This window comes from Chelonoidis abingdonii, chromosome 1, assembly GCF_003597395.2.
Source record: "Chelonoidis abingdonii isolate Lonesome George chromosome 1, CheloAbing_2.0, whole genome shotgun sequence".
Lineage (NCBI taxonomy): Eukaryota > Metazoa > Chordata > Testudines > Testudinidae > Chelonoidis > Chelonoidis abingdonii.
The window spans coordinates 181632127-181653777 of NC_133769.1; the positions used below are offsets into that span (position 1 = coordinate 181632127).

The 21651-nt window shown below is 38.1% G+C and overlaps 1 protein-coding gene across 4 annotated transcripts in view; it reads right to left on the minus strand.

Annotated features, from left to right (window-relative positions):
• CADM2 (cell adhesion molecule 2) overlaps positions 1 to 21651 on the minus strand; it is a 1090305-nt gene that overhangs the window by 277756 nt on the left and 790898 nt on the right. For all 4 annotated transcript variants that reach the window (XM_075073095.1, XM_075073090.1, XM_075073093.1 and 1 more), the window contains one exon: positions 9826 to 9975. In XM_075073095.1, the coding sequence (XP_074929196.1) occupies positions 9826 to 9975 (150 nt within the window). The remainder of the gene's footprint in view (positions 1 to 9825; positions 9976 to 21651) is intronic.

Below are 21651 nucleotides of genomic sequence, written 5' to 3' on the forward strand. Positions count from 1 at the left end.
GTATTTCATTTATTTATTATAATTTATTGTACCACACTTCTTATTCTGGACATCTTTGAAGATGTTGTGATTGTCTCCACATATATGACAAAGAAATCTCGTCTCTGCCACTTCTTTACCCTTGTATATTTCTTTATATCTTGGTATGCATTTTTAACTGCATATTTCAATTTTTATACTGCTTCTTAGCACTTCTGTTTGGGAAGCACAGTTTTTACTAGCCCTGTGAACATCAAGTCAATTTCTCTCAGCAATCATTCTTTGACACAGTAGCTGCTCATACGACAAATAATTCAGTCTCCATCCCATCCATCCATTAATTGTTCGGTTCATACGACTATTTTATTAAGTAGTTATGCAACATAAAGATCAATGGTTTTACCCAGCAGCTACTTTCTCTCAAAGAAAATTGCCTTTCCTAAGTGACATGGTTCACAGTTTTCTTGATTTTTTTTTAAAATATTTATTTGACTATCAGTCTTCAGTGTCCTTCATGGCCCACTGAAATGAAGTATAGATCTCCGGTGCCTCTGGGCCTGCCTCCTATGGTAGTTCGCATGATTCTACGCTCTCAAAATTTCTCTTCTATACAAATTGCTCTCAGAAAAGTTTGCAAGAGTTGCAATGACTTCTTCCACTCCTCTATCAGGGTTCCTTCTAGAATGAAAAATTAATATGGCTTCATTTTCTCTCTTTTTGTGAAAGATTTACTTCTAGCATTGTATAGTTAGGATACAAGATGCAAGAATTCAGGAAACCAATCAATCTTTATCTCCTGGCCCTACCAACATGAGTTAGGCCAGGGTTACCCAACATCTTATAAACAAGAGTCAGTATCTGCTGAGTAGGGTGTGCTCTGTTACATCTGAGTAAAAAAAAATAGGCTCAGCATTCAGTTTAATGCTTTACACTTTTCTGAAAGCCAAGAATTTTTTTTTACAATCAATATCCACAATATTATCTGTTGCATATGTTTGGCATGTGAATTAAAAAAAACAACAATTAAAATAACCATGTATTTGTTGTTTCGTATGATAATTGTAGTCATCCAAAAAGAAAAAAAAATTACTAGTGTACATAAAATGAAGCTAAATGAAGAAGCAATGTTAGCAATATCACCAAAACCACTTCTTCACCTCATCATAGTTCAGTGAATCAACTTCATTCTCAATATAGCTGGTTGCAGAGCTAGGGGTCTTAATTTGTGCAAACATCCATATTTCAGCACAAAATAATGCAAACTCCTAGACTTCACTACCATTGCTACAAAATGTTTATTTGCTCCCTTAATATTTCCAAGTATTTGTCACCAGGTCCCGATGAAAAAAATAAATGGTAGAAGTGGAAGTAATTCTATTAATTTATTATAATGAAAATACTTACTGTTACATATTTCATTTACAAAAAAAAATGTTTCCCCAAGATATATTTAATAAACCTGTCTGCTTTACTTCTTATCTTTTAAGCAGTGCACAAAACAAATGATGCTCAGTGGCTCAACCTGAGACTCTTAGAGCTAAAAACATTAAAGAGCTTTGTTTCTCAGAAAGTGCTGAGCAACATCCTCTGAAAATCAGGCCCCTTTAAGGAGTCTTAAAGTTGGGCACTCAAATACAGGCACTCAAATGACTGAAATTCTTGGCCAAACTTATTTAGCCCAACACATCTGACCATGTGCCTTAAAGAAGAATGAGAACTGGCCAGACTGTGTGTGTTAACAAATGGCTTCTTGAGACAAAGCTACATGAGATGTCAGCAACTACTGTGACAATGAAACCAAGCAATCTAACCTATGTGAAAAGCTCAAACTAATCAAAGGCCTGTGAACAGCTATTCTAAAACTATGAAAAAGACCTAAAAACCACTAAACCAAAGTTCTGCTTTACAATGCACACTGAAAACTTCCAACTCTGAACTCTTCAATGTTTAAAGGTTACCGGCTAAAATTGTCTGGGTTCAGGAAAAATGAAAACAAACCAATTGACCCAAACCCCTGCAATAAAAAGAGTAGCTTTCTGTAAACTAAAAAATTATAAAACCCACACAATCCAACGTGGTGGTTTGCTGTGGATACTGGTACATCTTCACTGTCTGTTGGTGTTATTTTGTGTTTATCTTTCTGTGCTACCTCCCCCTCACACACTTTATTTTCTACACTGAGTTATGGATGTAATAAGTGACAATTATACTATTTAACATGCCTACTACAAATCCTAGGAGATGTTTTCATGGGACTACATACTTCAAAGACATCATTTTTTTGAAATAGACGTGTCCTGGGCCTACTCTCATCCCACACAGGGTAATTATGCAAGGCCCCCACTGTGGGGGAGCAAATAGTGAAACAAATGTCAGTTGAAATACCTGAGGGTGTTTCTATAGGTTCACTTGTGGCATTGTGCCTATCTGCATTCTCCGCTGCAGAATGCTTCTGAGAGATGCTGCAAGTGGAGTGTCCACTCATAACCACATTTAATGCAGCAGCATCTTTGAAAACTTTTGGGATCCTCTGGTGATACACAACTTCCTAAGTGCCAAGTACTATTATATGCGACATAAACAAACGTCAACTAAGGAAACATCTTCTCACTCTAAGGATGAATAATCCTGAAGTTGAAATTTGTTCACTAATGTGTTACTAAAGCATCAAAGTGCTATTATTTGATGACAGCGTAAGAGAGAATGTACCCAACAATGATTAGCAGCAGACATAACTCTTGTCAAAGATTTGGCATGTCAGTTGATGGCAAACTAATTATGATCAGTGTCAACAGAAGTGCACATTTTATTATCAACAGACATGCCAAATCCTTGTCAAAGTAAAGAGCATATATTTCCTCCAGTTTAGTTTGGCAGACTGAACAAAAACACTGAGATATGTTAGCCAGATACCAGTCTCTTCCTTTTCAAAATAATCTGAGTGCATCATTTACTAAACTGATGAGATCAAATAAATTCGCCATCGTTTAGTTGTACAATACATGTGGGCTTCATCTGTTTCAAGATCCCTCTCTACCTAAGCCGTCACCCCCACCAAAATAAGTATAAAATATTAGACTATGAAAAGAAGGCTGAAAGTTAAATGAGGGATCTGCGTTAAATCTTCTTTTTATCAAACATCTCTGGCCCAGCACTTTCCTTATGCCTCTCTGTTGCCCATCTTTCATTGTTTAACACAAGGATTCTCAACCATTTTCTTTCTGAGGCCTCCCAACATGCAATAAAATCTCTATGGCCGACCTGTGTCACAACACCTGTTTTTCTGCATATAAAAGCCAGGTCCGATGTTAAGGGGTAGGAATTAGGGCAGTTGCTCGGGCCTCATATTACAGCAGGCATTGCAAAGCTAAGTTGCCTACAGGCCTCAGCTTCAGACTTGGGTGGTGGGGTCCTGGGCTGCAGTTCCTTGAGGTGGGGCTTTAGCTTTCTGCCATGGGCCCTAGAGAGTCTAATGGCCACCATGCTTGGCAGCCCCCTGAAACCTGCTTGCAGCCTCACAGGGGGCCCCACACCCTTGATTGAGAACCACTGCTTTAAGAAATATAGATGAAAATAATTTTTTTAACCCCCGCCCCCCCACGTATGTTCATTTAAAAAAAAAAATCACATTTCTGCCAGTTCTGCATTGCTGTGTGTTGTGCTTCTTTGAAAGGGAGCTATATAATTAAGGATACTTGTGTGCATAACGTGATACAGAGGTTTCTATGGTAATTATTCATTTTAATTGAAAATTTTGTAGGTGAAAAAATCTGTTCATGTGCAGCATGCAATTTGCATCTGCTTCCTAAGAATTTTAACCTGCATATATTTTCTTGGAATAAATGCGCTTCTATAGCCAAAACTGAAGATGTGCTAGTAGTAAAGACTGTCTTCTTCAACAAATTGCTGTTACCCGCAGTGGTTCTGTGCAACTGTCTGTCCAAAGAAAAGTTCGCCAAGTGCTTATTGGTAAAATTAGACTGTTGTCTAATTTCATTTTCACACTCACACTTCAAATGAAGGTTAATTAAGAAGAATTAATGAACAAATGGCTATATGTGGTTTTTAAGCCACAGTTTGGAGGAAGGGAGAGCTGGGAAGCAGCAGTAGGGAGAGGGAAGAAGCAGAATGACTCTGGCCATATCTACATTTGGTTTCCCTAGGAAGACAAGGCCTAAGAGCACTGAAGAAATAGCCACTGCTGTTGGTCTCTCCCTGTCCTGAAACTATGGTGCCAAGTCTAAACTAGGAAAATAGGTTATGTTTTAAAGCATGTTAGTTCACACCTTTTAAATAACATGGATTTCACTAGCTGCCAAGTTCTGTTTAAAAACAGGTAAAGTTATGTTGTTGTTGTTTTTTAAATTAGCTGGTCCTGGTCATAGAATATCAGGGTTGGAAAAGACCTCAGGAGGTCATCTAGTCCAATCCCCTGCTCAAAGCAAGACCAATACCAATTAAATCATCCCAGCCAGGGCTTTGTCAAGCTGAGCCTTAAAAACCTCTAAGTAACACATTCCAGTGCTTCACCGCCCTTCTAGTAAAATAGTGTTTCCTAATATCCAACCTAGACCTTCCCCATTGCAACTTGAGACCATTGCTTCTTGTTCTGTCATGTGGCACCACTGAGAACAGCCTAGCTCCATCTTCGCAGGAACTCCCCTTCAGGTAGGTGAAGGCTGTATCAAATCCCCTTTCACTCTTCTCTTCTGCAGACTAAATAACCCCAGTTCCCTCAGCCTCTCCTCGTAAATCATGTGCCCCAGCACACTAATCATTTTTGTTGCCCTGTGCTGGACTCTCTCCAATTTGTCCACATCCCTACTGTGGGAGGGGGGAACAAAACTGGACACAATACTCCAGGTGTGGCCTCACCAGTGCTGAATAGAGGGGAATAATCACTCCCCTCGATCTGCTGGCACTGCTCCTACTAATACAGCCCAATATGTTATTGGCCTTCTTGGCAACAAGGGCACACGGCTGACTCATATCCAGCTTCTCATCCACTGTAAACCCCAGGTCCTTTTCTGCAGAACTCTGCACTTGTTGAACCTCATCAGATTTCTTTTGGCCCAATCCTCCAATTTGTCTAAGTCACTCTGGACCCTATCCCTACCCTCCAACGTATCTACCTCTCCCGCCAGCTTAGTGTCACCCATGAACTTGCTGAGGGTCCAATTCATCCCATCATTCAGATCATTAATAAAGATGTTGAACAAAACCAGCCCCAGGAACTGACCCTTGGGGCACTCCACTTGATATTGGCTGCCAACTAGACATTGAGCCATTGATCACTACCTGTTGAGCCCGATGATCTAGCCAGTTTTCTATCTACCTTATAGTCCATTCATCCAGCCCATAATTCTTTAACTTCCTGGCAAGAATACTGTGGGAGACCGTATAAAAAACTTTGCTAAAATCACATCCACCGCTTTCCCCATCACCCTAGCAGCAAATCAGTTTTCCTAATCTAGATGTGTCTTACAGTTTTTAGGGCATAAAGAAGGAAAAGGCTCATTGCCCGCCCCGCCCCCGCCCCCGCCGGTTCACTCTTTGCATATCCTGATTGGATTAATCACATTCTAGTCTCAAATTTTTAACAAATATTTTATCCAATCCAAGCCATGAGAGTCTAAAAACAAAAACGTAACTGATATATTCATTCACATAAACAGGTCATTAAAATAGGGTCATTGTTTTTCCTGAAAGAAAAATCTAGTCATAATTTTCTATTCCTTTTAATTTTATATAAGCACACCATCAAATATCTCAAGCTAAAATATTACTTGTGTAACTCATTTTATTCATGAATATTTAATCAGTTGAGTTTAAAGCTTCCTTGAACACAAAAATCTTCCTGTGTGTCAACTATACATATATGCAATTGATATTAATGGACAGTATTTGCTTTTACTTTAGGGTAATTTGGGGTGTGGGTTAAGTTTTGATATGTATCTATGACGTAAAAGGAAATTGTGATTAATATCTTTGGTGTTCTAATTGCAAACAATGAATAGCTATAATTCATAAATGAGTAAATAATGTGACTTTTTTACTGAACATTCTAACCCAGAATCTTGGACAATTTTACCAACATGAGTTATTTACATCTCACAAAACTCATGTGAGGAAGGTATTCATTATTAGTCCCATTTTTCTCATGGAAAAATGAAGACATCTGTTATGTGACTTGACCAAAGACACAGGAATGTGAGGTGCAACGACAAGTCAAGTTAAAAACAGAATCCCTGTCTCTAATGTTTTCCAATGTTTTGTTTATAGGCATATAACACATAGGCAGTAGCACCACAACTAAATTATTCTAGACTGAGAGACACTCGAGCAGACAAGACCAACTTTAATGATATGTTCAGATTTGAAGAGACAACTGCATGAAAACTAATTATCAGCATTTCTTTGAGATCAAGCTGCCTGCTTATTCAGTCACAAAGTTTGGAAGTCTCCCAGTGCTTTTCTAAATGACCACTTATTTTGTTGAAAGCTCATGTGTAAATCTACCCCACACTAGCCTGCCACACACAAACTCTCCAGGTGGACCCAGCTGTTGCACACTAAACATTTCTCAGTCAGTTTTGACTATCACATTTTGAAATGTGACTAGATTAAAGCACATTAGGGAACATTTAGTGTGTGTCAATGGAACCCACAGAGTTACTCAGTGAGGAACACAGTAATGTGGGGTAGATTCACCCCAGCGTGCCGCAAACTAGGATGACCAGATATCCTGATTTTATAGGGACACTCCCGATTTTGGAGTCTTTTTCTTATACAGGCTCCTATTACACCTCACCTCCTGTCCTGATTTTTCACATTTGCTATCTGGTCACCTTACCTAAGTGTTCATTTACACAAGCTCTGAATAGTAGCACCATTAGGTGAATCCAATAATGTTACCATCTCTTCCCATCCAGTCCCATTGTCTTAACCAAGTAGGTAATGCTTCTTCTCAAATACCTCACTGATTTAATTCACAAAAATAGGCTATATTTACATTAAACATGTCTTTTTTTATCATCAGAAATTGTCTTTGGATGAGACAGCCTGGCTCTAGGTCCCTCTGTACCACCATCTTGTAGCTCTAGTTTTTGCAAACATTAGGACCTTCATGAAGAACAGCATAGTGGAGAGAGCATTTCAGACCTCTTCATCCACAGGTAACTTTTCTGCTTCTGGAACACGTTCTATTGCGTACTTCTATGTCACTTTACTCTCCTGCTGCTATACACATCAGGCATGTAATTTGATACACATCTGGCCCCCATCTATAGTAGTACCTGAGCATCTTCCAAGTATTTAAAAATAGAAACAACAATGGCACTCTCTCGCTTCTTTCCAATGAACAGAAGAAATAGCTTGATTAGTTTGTGGGTGTGTGTGGCATGGTGGTACATAATTTATTGGTGTAATGTTAAGTCAACGGCATGTATTATTTTTAATTTAATTCTGAACAAGGAGGGGTCTGTGGTCATTCTGATCTCATATGAGAGTGAGCTTCACAGATCCAGCTCCTATAAGAGTTGTCTGTCTGTCTCCACCTATTCTTTTCCACTGATTTTATGGGTCTGATAAACACAACTGTACCAGGAAGTTTACATGGCTATGAAGCGACAGAGATGTGTCATGCAGCTAGGGCCAAAACCAATGGAGAACTCTGAATGTCTGGGCACTGGAATCAGTGGATGAAGCAGATCTACTGCACCTAAGAGTAAGCTCTCTGTGCTTAAATAGGCACAAATGAAGTGCCTGTAAGAAGAAAGGGCTCTGACTCAGACTTCTGCTTCAATATTGGCCTCAGGATGGACTTAATGCTGTCTCCGAGGGATACCTTTCTAAGCTTTCAGAGCTAGAGTTCCATCCTAGCAATACAAGACCCAAAGGGAGAAATCTTTCCTTTAGGTATAAGTGGAAGCACACATAGACAGAGCTGCTGATTAAAGCTTTGAAACCATTATTTGAGTTGGAAGAAGTGGGAAGAGAGTGGCAATGACTTCTGCGTGGCATTTTATCCTGCTGCTCACTTCCCCCAGCAGTGTAGTCAAGGATGGGATTGTCACATGAACAGGATGCAATGCCTTATAAATGTGAAATAATTGAAGAGGCGTGATTTAAGGATCAGGCATACCTCTGGATCATTTTAGCAGTTTTCCTGTGTAACAGATGCAGAGTAAATTCCTCTGCAAATAAATCTGCACATATTCCTCAGAGTCTAAGGACAGAGCTTAAAGTTCAGTGAAAACTGCAGTTCTTTAAGTTTTCTTTAGCCTACTGTGTCTTCTGTAGAGAATATAAATTGCTCACAAATACTTACTATGCAACAAACTACTCATAAATGTTATTGCTGCACTTCTTTTAAAATGTCATTAAATGTATAGAAGTTCTAGATATTGGGTTTCACCTACAAAAGAGCTCAAACCCACTACTTTTACTTATGCAGGTATTCCTTACTTACACAAAAGCAGTGGGATTACTCACAGGAGTAAGGGTTGCAGGATTGGGTTTTAGGAATATTAACACATGACAAACTCTTCATTATGTATCGTTAATCCAACATCCAGAGTATACTTGAGACTCAGAGGAAATTGCAAATCCAATGATTACGCATTAAAAAATAGTTGCACACAGGAAAAAGGAACCATTTCAGTATCTTAATTAGATTCTGTTTTGCTTATTATATTAGTAGCAATGACACTTATTCGGTTTGAAAATATTTTGATTGCAGGTTCTGTAGATATAATGCAACTGCTTTTCAAATCTGCTTTTAATCAAGTACACAGACCCACACAAAACCTGCTCTTCAGGCTTGATCCCACAAGATGCTAAGCACCTTTGCCATCATACAGCAAAACACTTCATCAGTGCTTAACTTTAAGCTCCTGAGTAATCCCATTTGCTGGATATGGGCCAGAGTACTCAGCACCTTGCAGAACTGAGTCCTCGCTGAAGGATTAAATATAAACTCTATCAAGCTTTGCTACTGCTGGAGCCAACATCAAGGTTATTGCAGTTCTGTAGCCAAATAGATTTTACGAAATTTAGCTCTGTTAATTCTCAAATATTTTTATGTATGAAATCTAAGGGCATTCCCTTGTTAACATTTTACTGCAATATATACATTTCTTGGCTTATTCAGGTTAGATGGATGCATAAATTTTGGCAGTAAACCCTATTAAATAAGCAATGTTTGTCTTATGAAAAGGAATAGAAATTGTTGCTATTTTCTTCATCTGGGTAGACCACCACCACAACCTATGGATCATGTAATTAGTAAAGCTCAGGCAGTAAATATAAAAGTGAACTAATTGATTAGTAGTTTGGCTGAATAACCATTTGATGGTAACTGCACACTAATTGTTTAAAAACAAACAAAATCCAGTAAACTTGAGCCATATACTATTTATTCTTCCACCACTAACTACCATAGACAAGATATGGTGCTTACAGGCTACTACATCCCCTCCTCACACAGCACTCCTTAACCCACCCTTCAAAATACATCTTAACAAGGATTTCCAGTTCAGCTTGCAATAATCATGAAAAATGTTGTTCTTTTCCTCCAACCACTTAATGTAGGCAATGAAAATCATGTAAGATATACATTACAAAAATAACTTCAATCAAAGAGAGAGTTAGAAACAAACTCTGTATATTTAATAAAAAAATATGAGTTAATTATTCTTTAGAGTTTATGCCTAGCAAACAGAAATATTTAATATTTAACATAAATATAGATACATATTAAAACACTTTGGGAATAAACGAATGATCTGTCTCATTTAAGATAATTATCATAAAATATTTCAAAATTGTTAAAGAAAATATATTCACCTTTCTTGTCATCGAAGTACAGAGTCTGTTGAGCTGGATTTGACCACTGGAGGGAGGTGTTATCATTTTGATCAACCCTGCAGGTCAAATTTGCTGTTCCCCCTTCAACAACTGTAACATTCTGTGTGAGTGGAAATTGCCCTTGGCTACCTGAAAGGAAATAAAGAAAGCAAAAACAAAAAAAATCCTGATTACATGAAAGTTATAGAACAGAATTTATTACATTAACTTCTCACAGCCTGCACAGTCTGAATTTGAGGTAATAGTCTTACCAAAGGGGGGAAAAAAAGCTATACCAAAAATATATTCTCTGTATCAGAGATATAGCCAGGTTAAATTTAAGAGCTGCAGATTATTTAATATTAATTAATTAATTATCTCTTAGGAAGTATCCTACAATACTTATCCCTTCTTATTCGGCCACACAAACTGAAAACCCTGTCCACAGATGCTTCAACGTATTATATATGGTTCTTATTATGAAGAACATGGTTAAATGTACCTAAAAACCTAGACTATTTATAACATCTGCTAAAAGCAGGAAATATTTAAAAAAACCTCTGAAACTCTCTTCTGAAATCAGCATAGAATTTTTTTTAAGCCAGAAAGATAGGGTAGCTTACAAATTATTGAATAATTTTCTTGATGCTTTTGCTTGCCAGTTTTGGCATTTTGTCTAAGAACAATTGTGGTGTGAGGACGTATCACCTGAAATTGTTTGGGGATAGACTTGATGTAACAGTCCTTTCACATCCCTAACTATTATGATTTTATTCCAAAATGTTATAGAGCACATTAAGAATCTGCTGAAAACAAGACAAGGTGAAGCTGTCCAAAATACCTCTTATAAACATTTCCAGTTACATATTTATTATAAAGAGCAATTTTGTGAAATCAGCACATAATTTGTTATACAATGGACTCTACACTGTCGAGAAGACACAAAGAGGAACTGTAACAAAAGCAAGAGAGTTACAGTTTTTAATGTGTATGTGGGGAAAGCTTACAAGTAAAATATTCTACTTGTTCTGCTAGAACCACTGGCATAAAGATTCTTATAATGGAGAAGTACAACATGTAGCTTGGCACCGAAGAGTATGAAAAGCCTGAAGTGAAAAATATCCTTACAGTCTTAAATGTAACAAATAGACAAGTTCACGCTTATGTTATACTATTATATCAAACACATTAACTTACAATATACCAGCAGTTACACGAAATGCCCACAAATCTGGCACAAAACTTTAAGATAAGTATTATATTTTAGTGGCACTCATTATAGAACTCTGCCCAAATAAACGAGGGGTTGGGGTTTAGCCTATACAGAAGGCACAAATGATTAAAAACAAGTGCAATTATGCAACTATGCAAAGAAACCATGAATAAATTAAAGACCGGGGTCAACAGCCTTTCAGAAGTGTTGTGCCGAGTCTTCTTGTATTCACTCTAATTTAAGATTTTGCATGCCAGTAATACATTTTAATGTTTTTAGAAGGTCTCTTTCTGTAAGTCTATAATATATAAATAAACTATTGTTGTATGTAAAGTAAATAAGGTTTTTTAAATGTTTAAGAAGTTTCATTTAAAATTAAATTAAAATACAGAGCCCCTCTGACCGGTGGCTAGACCCCAGGCAGTGTGAGTGCCACTGAAAATCAGCTCGCTTTCCGCCTTTGGCACCCGTGCCATAGGTTGCCTACCCCTGTGATAGACACACACTATTGTTTGACTTGGTTATAGTGACAAGACAGAATCGAGGGCAAGTTTTGATGGCTGTGCAGTAGCTTATGCAAAATGAGTTTGGTGGTGTTACTCCAGTTCCTGCGAGGCAGGCACCCACAAAAAACATTACCACAGCTGGCAGCCTTGTTGGCAGTCTTGCGAAAAGTGCCCAAAACCTTGAAGACTAACTACCCTCTCACAACCATAAGTAGACAGTTCAGTTCTGGGTTGGAATAAACTGGAGATCACTGAGTAAGCTTTCTGCTGCTGAAGAAAAAAAAGAAGCAGCATCCTTCACAAGCACTCAATTTACATTAAAATACTTTATTGCCTAAATTTTTGTAATTCTAAACAAAATAATTTAGCAGCAGTTGCAGGAAAAGTTATCTCAATAAATAAAATCAAATGAACTCACAGTTTTAATTCCTCTATTAAAATAAAAATGTTTCCTTGGCATGAGACTACAGTAGCTGAAGGAAATATAGAATAAGAGAGTTGTCATCAACATATCAAATTTGAGCAAACATTATTGGAGCAAAAACTGTACATTCTGTAAAAGCAGCAGAGAATCCTGTGGCACCTTATAGACTAACAGACGTTTTGGAGCGTGAGCTTTCGTGGGTGAATACCCACTTCGTCAGACGCAGGTAGTGGAAACAGATCCAGACTAACACGGCTACCCCTCTGATACCTGTACATTCTGTGTCAGCCTGATACCTGTACATTCTGTGTCAGCCATCTCTTTTATACACTAAATGATACAAAGTAACCTGAAAAAAAAAAAACCTTTATATTTAATGGGATGGAATATTTATGGTAAGTATGGTAAGTAGGGAATATTGGAAATATTATAACTAGTTTAACTACTGCAAACAAAACAAACACCCACTGTATTTGATATTTCTTGAAACACATACATTAAAAATACCCACTGAATGAAAAATCACAATAAAGAAAAAAATAGAAAACGTCATATTTTTCCATCACTTCTCCCCTTCCCAATCCCAATGTTTCAAGGAACCTCATAGCAAACCTTATTGCTTAAATTCAAGTTTTAAAAATCCAGAAAGGCACACACAGCATGCTATTACTTCCACTAAATTACAGTAGGCTTTCCAAACAAATAACCTTCTAGTGTACAAGTTCTGGCTCAGTAGTTGTATAGGCTAAAACATATTTTTCATACAGAATAAGTAAGTTTGAGCTACTTTAATATCATTAACACAAGTAGCTGGTTCCAGACAGGACTGCAGTGAAATCCATCAGGCACATCGAAAAAGAACAGGAAAAATAGTTTAAACAAGTGCTCTAAAAGCAACTGTTCTACAAAAATTGCTCAAGACCCTAACTATCATAAGAAGGTTTCATATACTGTGTTCATGGAGGGATCATTCCTGCAAGATGTTGAGTATGTTGGCCCTGATACAGCAAAGCACTTAAACACGTGTATAATTTTAGACATCTGAACAGTTCCATTAAAGTCAACAGTACTTAAAATTAAGCATGGAATCGGGTCATGGTGCTAAGCATCTTGCAGGATTGAGCCGTCAATCATCTAAACAAGTACTAAATCCTAAAGAAGTCTTCTTCTAGATTAAAGTAGTTTTTGTAACCCAGAGAAGCTAGCAGCAAATTATAACAGTACTGATGAAGTCCTCTCGTAGGGGCAAGACAAACACAGACTGTAGTCCTGTGGAATTACCCCAGGCCTGAGACTTTGGAGACCAGATATATATTCCAAACTCATGCTTTGACTTACTGCATGACTTCAGGCAAGTAATTTTACCTCTCTGTACCTTGTTACACGATCTACAAAAAGGAATATTGGTGCTTATTCATCTTACAAAATGCTTTGGGATCACCAGATGTTCTGTACTGAGCACATGTAGAACATTATTTTGATTTGACAGATGTATAAGTGTTCCCAATTTCTCTCCTCAGATTTCAGTACTTCCTGCTGGTAAGATGGAACACAGAAATACACAAGTTGAAAAACATTGAGATACCAGAATATTTCAGTTTAGCCTCTGTGTATCACCTCTATTCTTTCCTTGATGTTAGGAAAGATTTGCTATGTGGTGTATTTCTTTTTTCTCATCCAAACCTAATTCCTCCACATATACTTCTCTTATCTAGTTAGAGGCCCTTTAGTGCTACTAGGGCTGTCCTTGTGCTGCACCTTAGTCTTAAGCCCGTCGGTTACATGTTTTTGGAGTTCAGTTGTCACTATCTATCTCAGTGATTTTACCAAGATATAGAGATGGGGCAATAGTTAGAGACATTTCCTGTGGCGTGGGTTGCTTTTGTGATGCTGTGGGTGGTGCATGTGTGTGTGAGCGCGCACGGGGACCTACTGAATTTTTCAGTGGAGATCACAGGTTTGTTTCTGTAAAGAAGGAGATAATAATTTCCATTAGCAGTGATCACTGTCGTTCTCCATAGGCCTTTACCAGGCAGCAGAAGCATAGATTTTTTTTTTCAAAGGTGATGTCTCAAGTGTTGCTAAGGGCTTCTAGAACTCATGGTATGTTGGTATGTGATGTGGACAAATTTCTTCAGCACTGGTTAATACCATACAGTCCAGTTCAGAGTTCTGCTTCAAGCTCTTCACAGAGGTCAGTGCATGAGTTGGAGGCTTGTGGTGCACAGTCTGGGCTGATTAGCTGGTTCACTATGCCGTGAATGTGAGTGGGTCTCTGCTGGCCTTGATTTGGGGATTGCAAAGGCAGAGGAGAATAAGGTTCTCTGCTTTTGTCACTGCAGTGATCCATTCCTATAAGAAACTTTTATGATCTTGGTGATATATGCTGACAGTCTAAAATCATGTGAATATTAGTCTGTCTATGCTTTTCACTGACAGTTCATTGATGAATCCTGAAAATCTTTGTAGTAGATGTGGGAAAGAGGGTATCTTGGGGTCAAGATGCTAACTGTGGGAGACATCAGGTGAGTAGAGTGCATTAGCAATTTGCTGACACATTGGCTTTACATATTCCAGTGCATCTAGCTTCCCAACATCCCTGTGAGGTATGTACATTTTATTACCATTTTTCTTATGTGGAAATTATGATAAAAAGTGAAGTTATATGACTCACTAAAGGTCACACAGGAAGCCTGTAGCAGAGCTGAAATTAGAACTGATTTCTTATACTCAGTCCTGTGCTTGAACCATAAAACAATCTTTTTCATTTTACCATCCTTCCTAACTTGAATCTCCTCACATTATTTCAATTCTTCCAGTTTCAGCCAAAACCACTATGCACAGGTATGAGAAAATTCAAGACTTGTTGAGGCAGATACAAAGTAAAGACTTGATTCAAACCCATTAAAGTCAATGGCAGTCTTCATATTGATTTCAGTAGGTTTTGGATAAGACCTTAAAAAGTGTCAGTCCTCTAAAAGGCAAATGCAAAGCATGGTAATTATTTTAATGGTGAGGAGAGGGACACAACTTCCCACTTCAAATGATGCAGTGCTTATCTGACAATGAGCATGAGTGTAAATTAGTTTTGGCTTATTTTCTAGAAAGACAGCTCAAAAGAAATTGAAAACATTGGGGGTATGATGAACAATCCAAAACATATTTAATCAGTTTTTCAGGATTACTTTATATATATATATAATCTCTCAACATGTAAATCTCTCCAGAGATATAAAGCTTTATTTTGAGAAAACATCACAAGATGTTGCAATTAGGTTACCAGAAATTATATCCTGATCTGAAATGTAGATGATTATAAAATAGCCTAAACATGGAAAAAAGTCCAGGATCTATATTACTATATTACTTTTTAGTTTTTCAGTTTTCTAGCAGGAATTAATGCTTTTGATATGTGGGGTTTATACCAAAAGTACAAGAGAAAGGTAGAATCCTGCAAGCTATGCAGCATACTAATCAGCATACTGACACATGGAGAGGAGAGATGCAGAAATGAGTGTTGGTTCTAGTATCTGATTTCATTTCTAAACAAAGATATTACAAATTTATGATACAATAATGACAACCAGATTACAGACTACAATTCAACAACTGATACATAAAAGACTGGAAACTTCTTTCCCCTGGAAGGCAACCCTCAGACAATCTAGCATGCACATTAAATTGCATCCATTCAGCGTGGTCAAAGAAATAGAAATTGAAATTTGCTTTAACTCTAGAAACAGAGAAATCCCTTGACTGGGTTGAATGGCCTTTCCTAATTGCCTGTTTTGAATTATATTAATTTAGTCCCACATTTGGAAAACAAATACCTCATACTTAATCTGCAGCATGAATGTCTTGATATCCCTAACAAAAGAAAAAGGGAAACAAGTCAAAAGTGTCTGCTCTCTCACTACTACTTTTTTCATTAATAGAGCCACTTGCAAAGAAAATTAGGAGTTAACAAGAATATTGCAGGATTCACTTTTGAAACTACAGAACCTAAAAGGGATACTGGAAATAAAAATTTCTTAGTTCTTGGGGTAACATTCTAGGATTTTTTTTCCTGGAAGGCTTAATTGCTAAAGTAGTCCAATGGACAATAGTATATATTTATAGTAACTAATTTCAGAGTGAGGAATTTATGTGTAAAATAAACATGGAACAAGTGTCTTTGTAACTTCCCCTTGAGCCTATATTTCTAGCTGCATAATTTTGCAACTGAAAACAATAAGACCACCAACGGGAAACAATAAGACCACCAACTCAAGACATAATTGAGTTAGAAGCCAATTTAACTCTATATTCTCAGAGAAAAGAGCTTAAATTTTAAAAGTTCACATAATTTTATTTAAACTTAGCTATAAAAGCAAATGAGAAAAAGTAGGGGGGAGGGGAAAGACTGAAAAATATACCCAAGGAGAGAGTTTTATTGCCTGTAATTTGATGGGAATTTTGCATAAATTCTTATATTGATTCTTTTATACTACTTCCAGATTATGGGACATTAAATTATGTCTCATGTGCAGTGCTGGAAAAACTGCTGTGGGGAAGGGAATTTATTTTTATTTAATTTCTTTGGATTTCTTAAAAAAATAATAAAAAGTGGCACCTATCCATAACTTGGGGTACACAATATAAGTTACCAAACCAAAAAATAAATTAAACCATGGTTTGTCCTCTTCACCATACCATCAACCAACAGAACTGAACTTCCTACTTTCCATAAAAGGAAGGATGGTTCAATGATTAGAGTGCCTGCCTGAGACTTGACACACCTAGGATCAATTCCTTGATCTACAACACACTTCTTGTGTGACCCTGGGCAACTTAACTTAGTTGCAGTGTGTTTCAGATCCCCATCTGTAAAATGAGGGGTAAGAGCACTTCTCTACTTCACAGAGTATTGTGAGGACAAATGCATTAGCGACTGTGAGGCACTCAGATACTACAGTAGCTATCATTTAAGTACCTAAGATAGGAAGAAAAGAAAAAAAAGAACACACACACACACATAAGTCCCATCAAATCCTCTGCAGCAGTCTGTGCAAACTTAGAACATATCATTTTCTTCTATCTCAAAACAGAGACATTCTGGCATGAGAATAGTAACTATTACCATATACTGGAATGAAAAGAATTCAGTTCTCCGCACATGAAGTAAACATAGAAACACATGGTACAGAAATATCAAATGTTAAAATGCAAACGCTTCTCAAATGTTTTGCTAGAACTCAGATGATGTAAATCAGCGTAGCTCCACTGACGTCAGTACAGCTATGACAATTTAAACATGTGGCTGCTTTCTTGGACAAGAATATCGCAATATATATATTAAGGACAAGGGAGAAAATCTATTCCCTATGACTCGTGGAAATAGAGTGCTGAATATATTCATTTTAAAGCAAATGGAAGAATTTTAATGCCCTGTGGTTCTGTTTTTCTTAAATCATACAACAGAATCTTCCATAAGGCTTGAGGACAGAGAGCCAGAGTAGTGGACAAATGAAGCTGAAAATGGACGGTCTCTAACTCTGTCTTGGTGTACTGGTAGTAGTACTTTGGGTACCTTCATGTTAGCAGAGTATGGGGTAAAGGTCTTCTTTATACAAGTATTGCTTTAAAATATGTAATAGGAAATGTTAGAAATTAAAATGTGAGACTGAATGTGTTAAATACTTAAGATATATAGTTTTTGGTTTTCTGTTGGCTATTTTGGAGGTTGGCTTTATTTTATTTTTTTGGTTTTAGCTAACAGTTATGGCACAGATGTGTTAAAAAGACCAAAACAAGTAGAACTTCAAAATATAGCAGCATGCAATATTTACAAACCATACTGCTAAGTCCTCAATTAAACACTACATAAAAAAAGACTAAATCAGGTAGGTCGGATAACTTGCCTTGGAAAATCTAAATGAGATATAGTTCAACATCATGTAGTGCCCAATACTCACTCATTTTCATCTGTCCTGATCCCTCCTGATATTGCACAGATAATCAGAGATTTTGCAGTGACAGAGTGGTCCAGCAGCCTATCCTATAAAAGTCTATCATTCATGCAAAAAACATAGATGTTATCATACACTCTGATTCGGAAACATTGTGTGGAATGTCTGAATGCTCATAATGTGAGATTTTCTTCCTAGTATTGTAGACTCAAAATGTTCATAAAGAATAGTTAATCATCCAAAGCTTTGGATGGTTATTTGTATGGAATGCAAACTACAATTGTTTCTCAGCAGCACACATCCCGGGTACCATTTTCTATTTTTTTAAACAAATTATTTAAAAATCTGGAACTTAAACTAAGATCAACATGGATCTCAATACAGACTTTTTTATTCTGGAAAAAAACAAAAAACAAACAAACAAAAAACCTCAATGGCAATGAAGAAAATATGAGAAAAGTAACTAAGCAGCATGAAGCAATGCAGTGTTGGCGCATACTAGCAATCCTTTCTTCAAATATCAGGTTTGCAGAACAAAGAAAAAAATAAGCAGTCATATTATGGAACAAGTGAAAGAGTTTAAGGGTGAAAGATGTTTTCCTTTGAGGGAACTGCCAGAAAGAAAGGAGATAGTACTGAAATGGAACTTCAATAATGTCCAGAAAGTTAATTATTTTGTGTTCATAAAAAACACTACTTTTCTTGAATGCCATGTCAATAATCAATACCTAGAGGTGACTATTTTCCCTTCCAACATGAAGAACACTTGAAAGGCAGCTAGCTGAGTGAACAGGAACCTATGACCACATTCCCACATTCAAAGACAGATTCACAAGAAGACTCAATCACTTAACTATGTCCTAAATTGAGATGTCAACCTGGAGAAAGATTTTTTTTTTTTTTTTAAAAAAAAAGAAGTGATAGACAGTTGGTCCAATACTTCAGGACACAGAGTAAAGATGCAGGGTTTAGTCTAGGATAATGAGATTCTCCCCCCACCCCAAACCCCTTTAAAATGGAAGAAAAGACAGTTGGGTCAAATTGCTACTCTGTGGAATGTGTATGTTTCAGTAATGCTTTATTCAGCCCAAGGTTAAAAAGATAACTATAGGCATGCACATTTTGCAGAGCTTTGTTCTGGAAGGTTTTACAGATACATATACATATATTGGTATCATTGCCTGCAAATGAATTATTTTTTCTGACTTACTGAATCAGATCACCAAGTTTGCTCTTTAAGCCTAACAGAACTGACTTTTTACAAATTGATGTTACTCATTGAACTACTTAGCTCTAGTTATGTATACCAATGCAGAAGCTCATCTATTCTTTAAATCTTCCTTTATGCATACTGCAGGAATTTGTTTTATTTGACAATAAACAGGGGAAGGAAAAAAAAGAAAAAGAAATGTGTGCTAACCACACATTACACCATCCCATTCCAGACTATAGAGAGTATCCAAGTGGTTTTGTAGGTATTCAGAATATTCAAGTAATCTCATATGGTATATATTTCAAAACGCTTGAAGAGAGAATCTTGTGATAGTTCAATGAAAGCCAATTTCCCTTTCCCCCAATTCAGACTCTCGTTATCTAAACCAGAACAAGAGAAAAGTATATTTAAATACTGATCTTGATTCTGCTCTCTGTGTTCTAGGGTTGGACATGAAAAGATCTTTCTGTAAGAAACAAAATTAAAATCAATAGTGTTCTTTCCGTGCTAACTGGACTTCACTATTCCTTCAATCTTCTGAGTTTACTGAGTGACATCAAATCATATGTAAACTTCTTTAGGCCCAAACATTTTCTCTCAAACTTTCGACTGATCTCTTTAATGCTAATTCAATATGAGAATCTGAAAGAAACCCCCTATTAACACCTCACCATGTATCTTAGTTCCTTTCTCCTATCTGATCACCATGTATATATCATCTTAACTGCTTTTTCATTCTTTTTGTAGCCAATGCAAGGAAGGAGAGAGTACAAAGAGGAAAACTGTTAAGTTGTAATCATAAATGTTGAAGCTGTATCAAAATGTCTTTCTCTCATATGATTACCAAACATGTTTCTCAGTGAAATATCCTGTAACCTAAAGGAAGGAAGTCATAATTTACCTAAACATTACAATTATGTAGTGAGATCTGTATCCTTAAGTTATGTAATTATGTTTTGCATATTTGAGTCTATATATATTGTGACAAAGTTCCTCCTCTACTGTGCTTATTGGCAGATTTGCTCGCCTCACAGATTCACCCTGTGGGTTGGGAAACAGCCCAGAGACCTTCCCCTCTGGTAGAAGCCACAGTCCAGGTCAATTCCTCCTGGTTCCAGCCCAGGGCTTTGTGGACTGCAGCTGTCTAGAGTGCCTCCTGGTACAGCTGCGCAACAGCTACAACTCCCTGGGCTACTTCTCCATGGCCTACTCCCAATACCTTCTTTGTCCTCTCCACCAGACCTTCATTCTGATATCTGATAACGCTTGTACTTCTCAGTCCTCCAGCAGTATGCCTACTCACTCTCAGCTTCTTGTACGCCTCTTGCTCCCAGTTCCTAACACCCACACACTTCCTCTCCTCTATCTCCCTGGTTCCCTTTGGCCTGACTGGAGTGAGCGCTTTTATAGTATCAGAGGGGCCTTAATTAGAGTCAGGTGCTTAACAGCCTCACCTGACTCTTAGCAGGTTAATTGGAGTCAGGTGTTCTCATTAGCCTGGAGCAGCCCCTGCTCCAGCAGCTTATTATCGCCTAGGCCAACAAGGCCTAGGACTAGGGTGGCAAATTTGCCAGGGTGGCAAATTTGCTCACGCCCCCTCCCTAACTCTCCCTCTTCCCCAAATCTCCTTCCCGTCTCCTCCCCCAGGTGCGCCGCGCTTCCCTCCTTCCTCCCAGGCTTGCCGTGTAAAAGTGCTGGGAGGGAGGGAGAAGCCAGTAGCGGCGCGATCGGAAGAGGCACAGAAGAGGTGAGCTGAGGCCCGTGGGCACGGGGAGTAACCCAGGGGGGCCGGGAACCGCCCCGAGCCCCAGCTCACCTCTGCTCCCCCGTTGCCATCCCGCGAGTGCGCCGCAACTCCCCTTCTCCCCCCTCCCTCCCAGGCTTGCCGAGTGAAAGCGCTGGGAGGGAGGGAGGGAGAAGTGAGTATCGGCATGCTTGGGGGATAGCGGAGGTGACCTGGGGCTGGCGGGCGCAGGGAGAAACTCTTCAGGGGTGGGCAGGGAACCGCTCCCTGCCCCAGCTCACCATCACTCCACCTCCGCCATCCCCCGAGCGCACCACAACTCCCCTTCTCCCCCCTCCCTCCTAGGTTTGCTGCGAGGGAGCGGAGGTGAGCTGGCACGCAATTTTTTGTGGGCCTGGGGCAGCAAATTTGTTAATCCGCCACTGCCCTGCTCTGGTCACTCAAGGGAACAGGAAACTGCTTATCCAGTGGCCAGTACGTCTCCATTCTACTACTCTGCTGTTCCCAACTGCCCTGGGTCTATCGCTATATATATATATATATATATTTTAAAAAATGCTTTCAGATAAACTCTGGTAATAAACAAATATTCTTCACTGGAAAAGGAAGGGAAAGGGAAAAAAAAGAAATCACAATCCTAGTAGATGAGGAGCCTGATAGCGGCAGATGGTTTTCAACTAAACAAGCAATACCTCAGTGACTTTGAATTGATCAACATGTAGCTATATCCGAGTCAACTCAGAACATTCCCTGAAGCAACCATTTCTGTTTTTCAAAT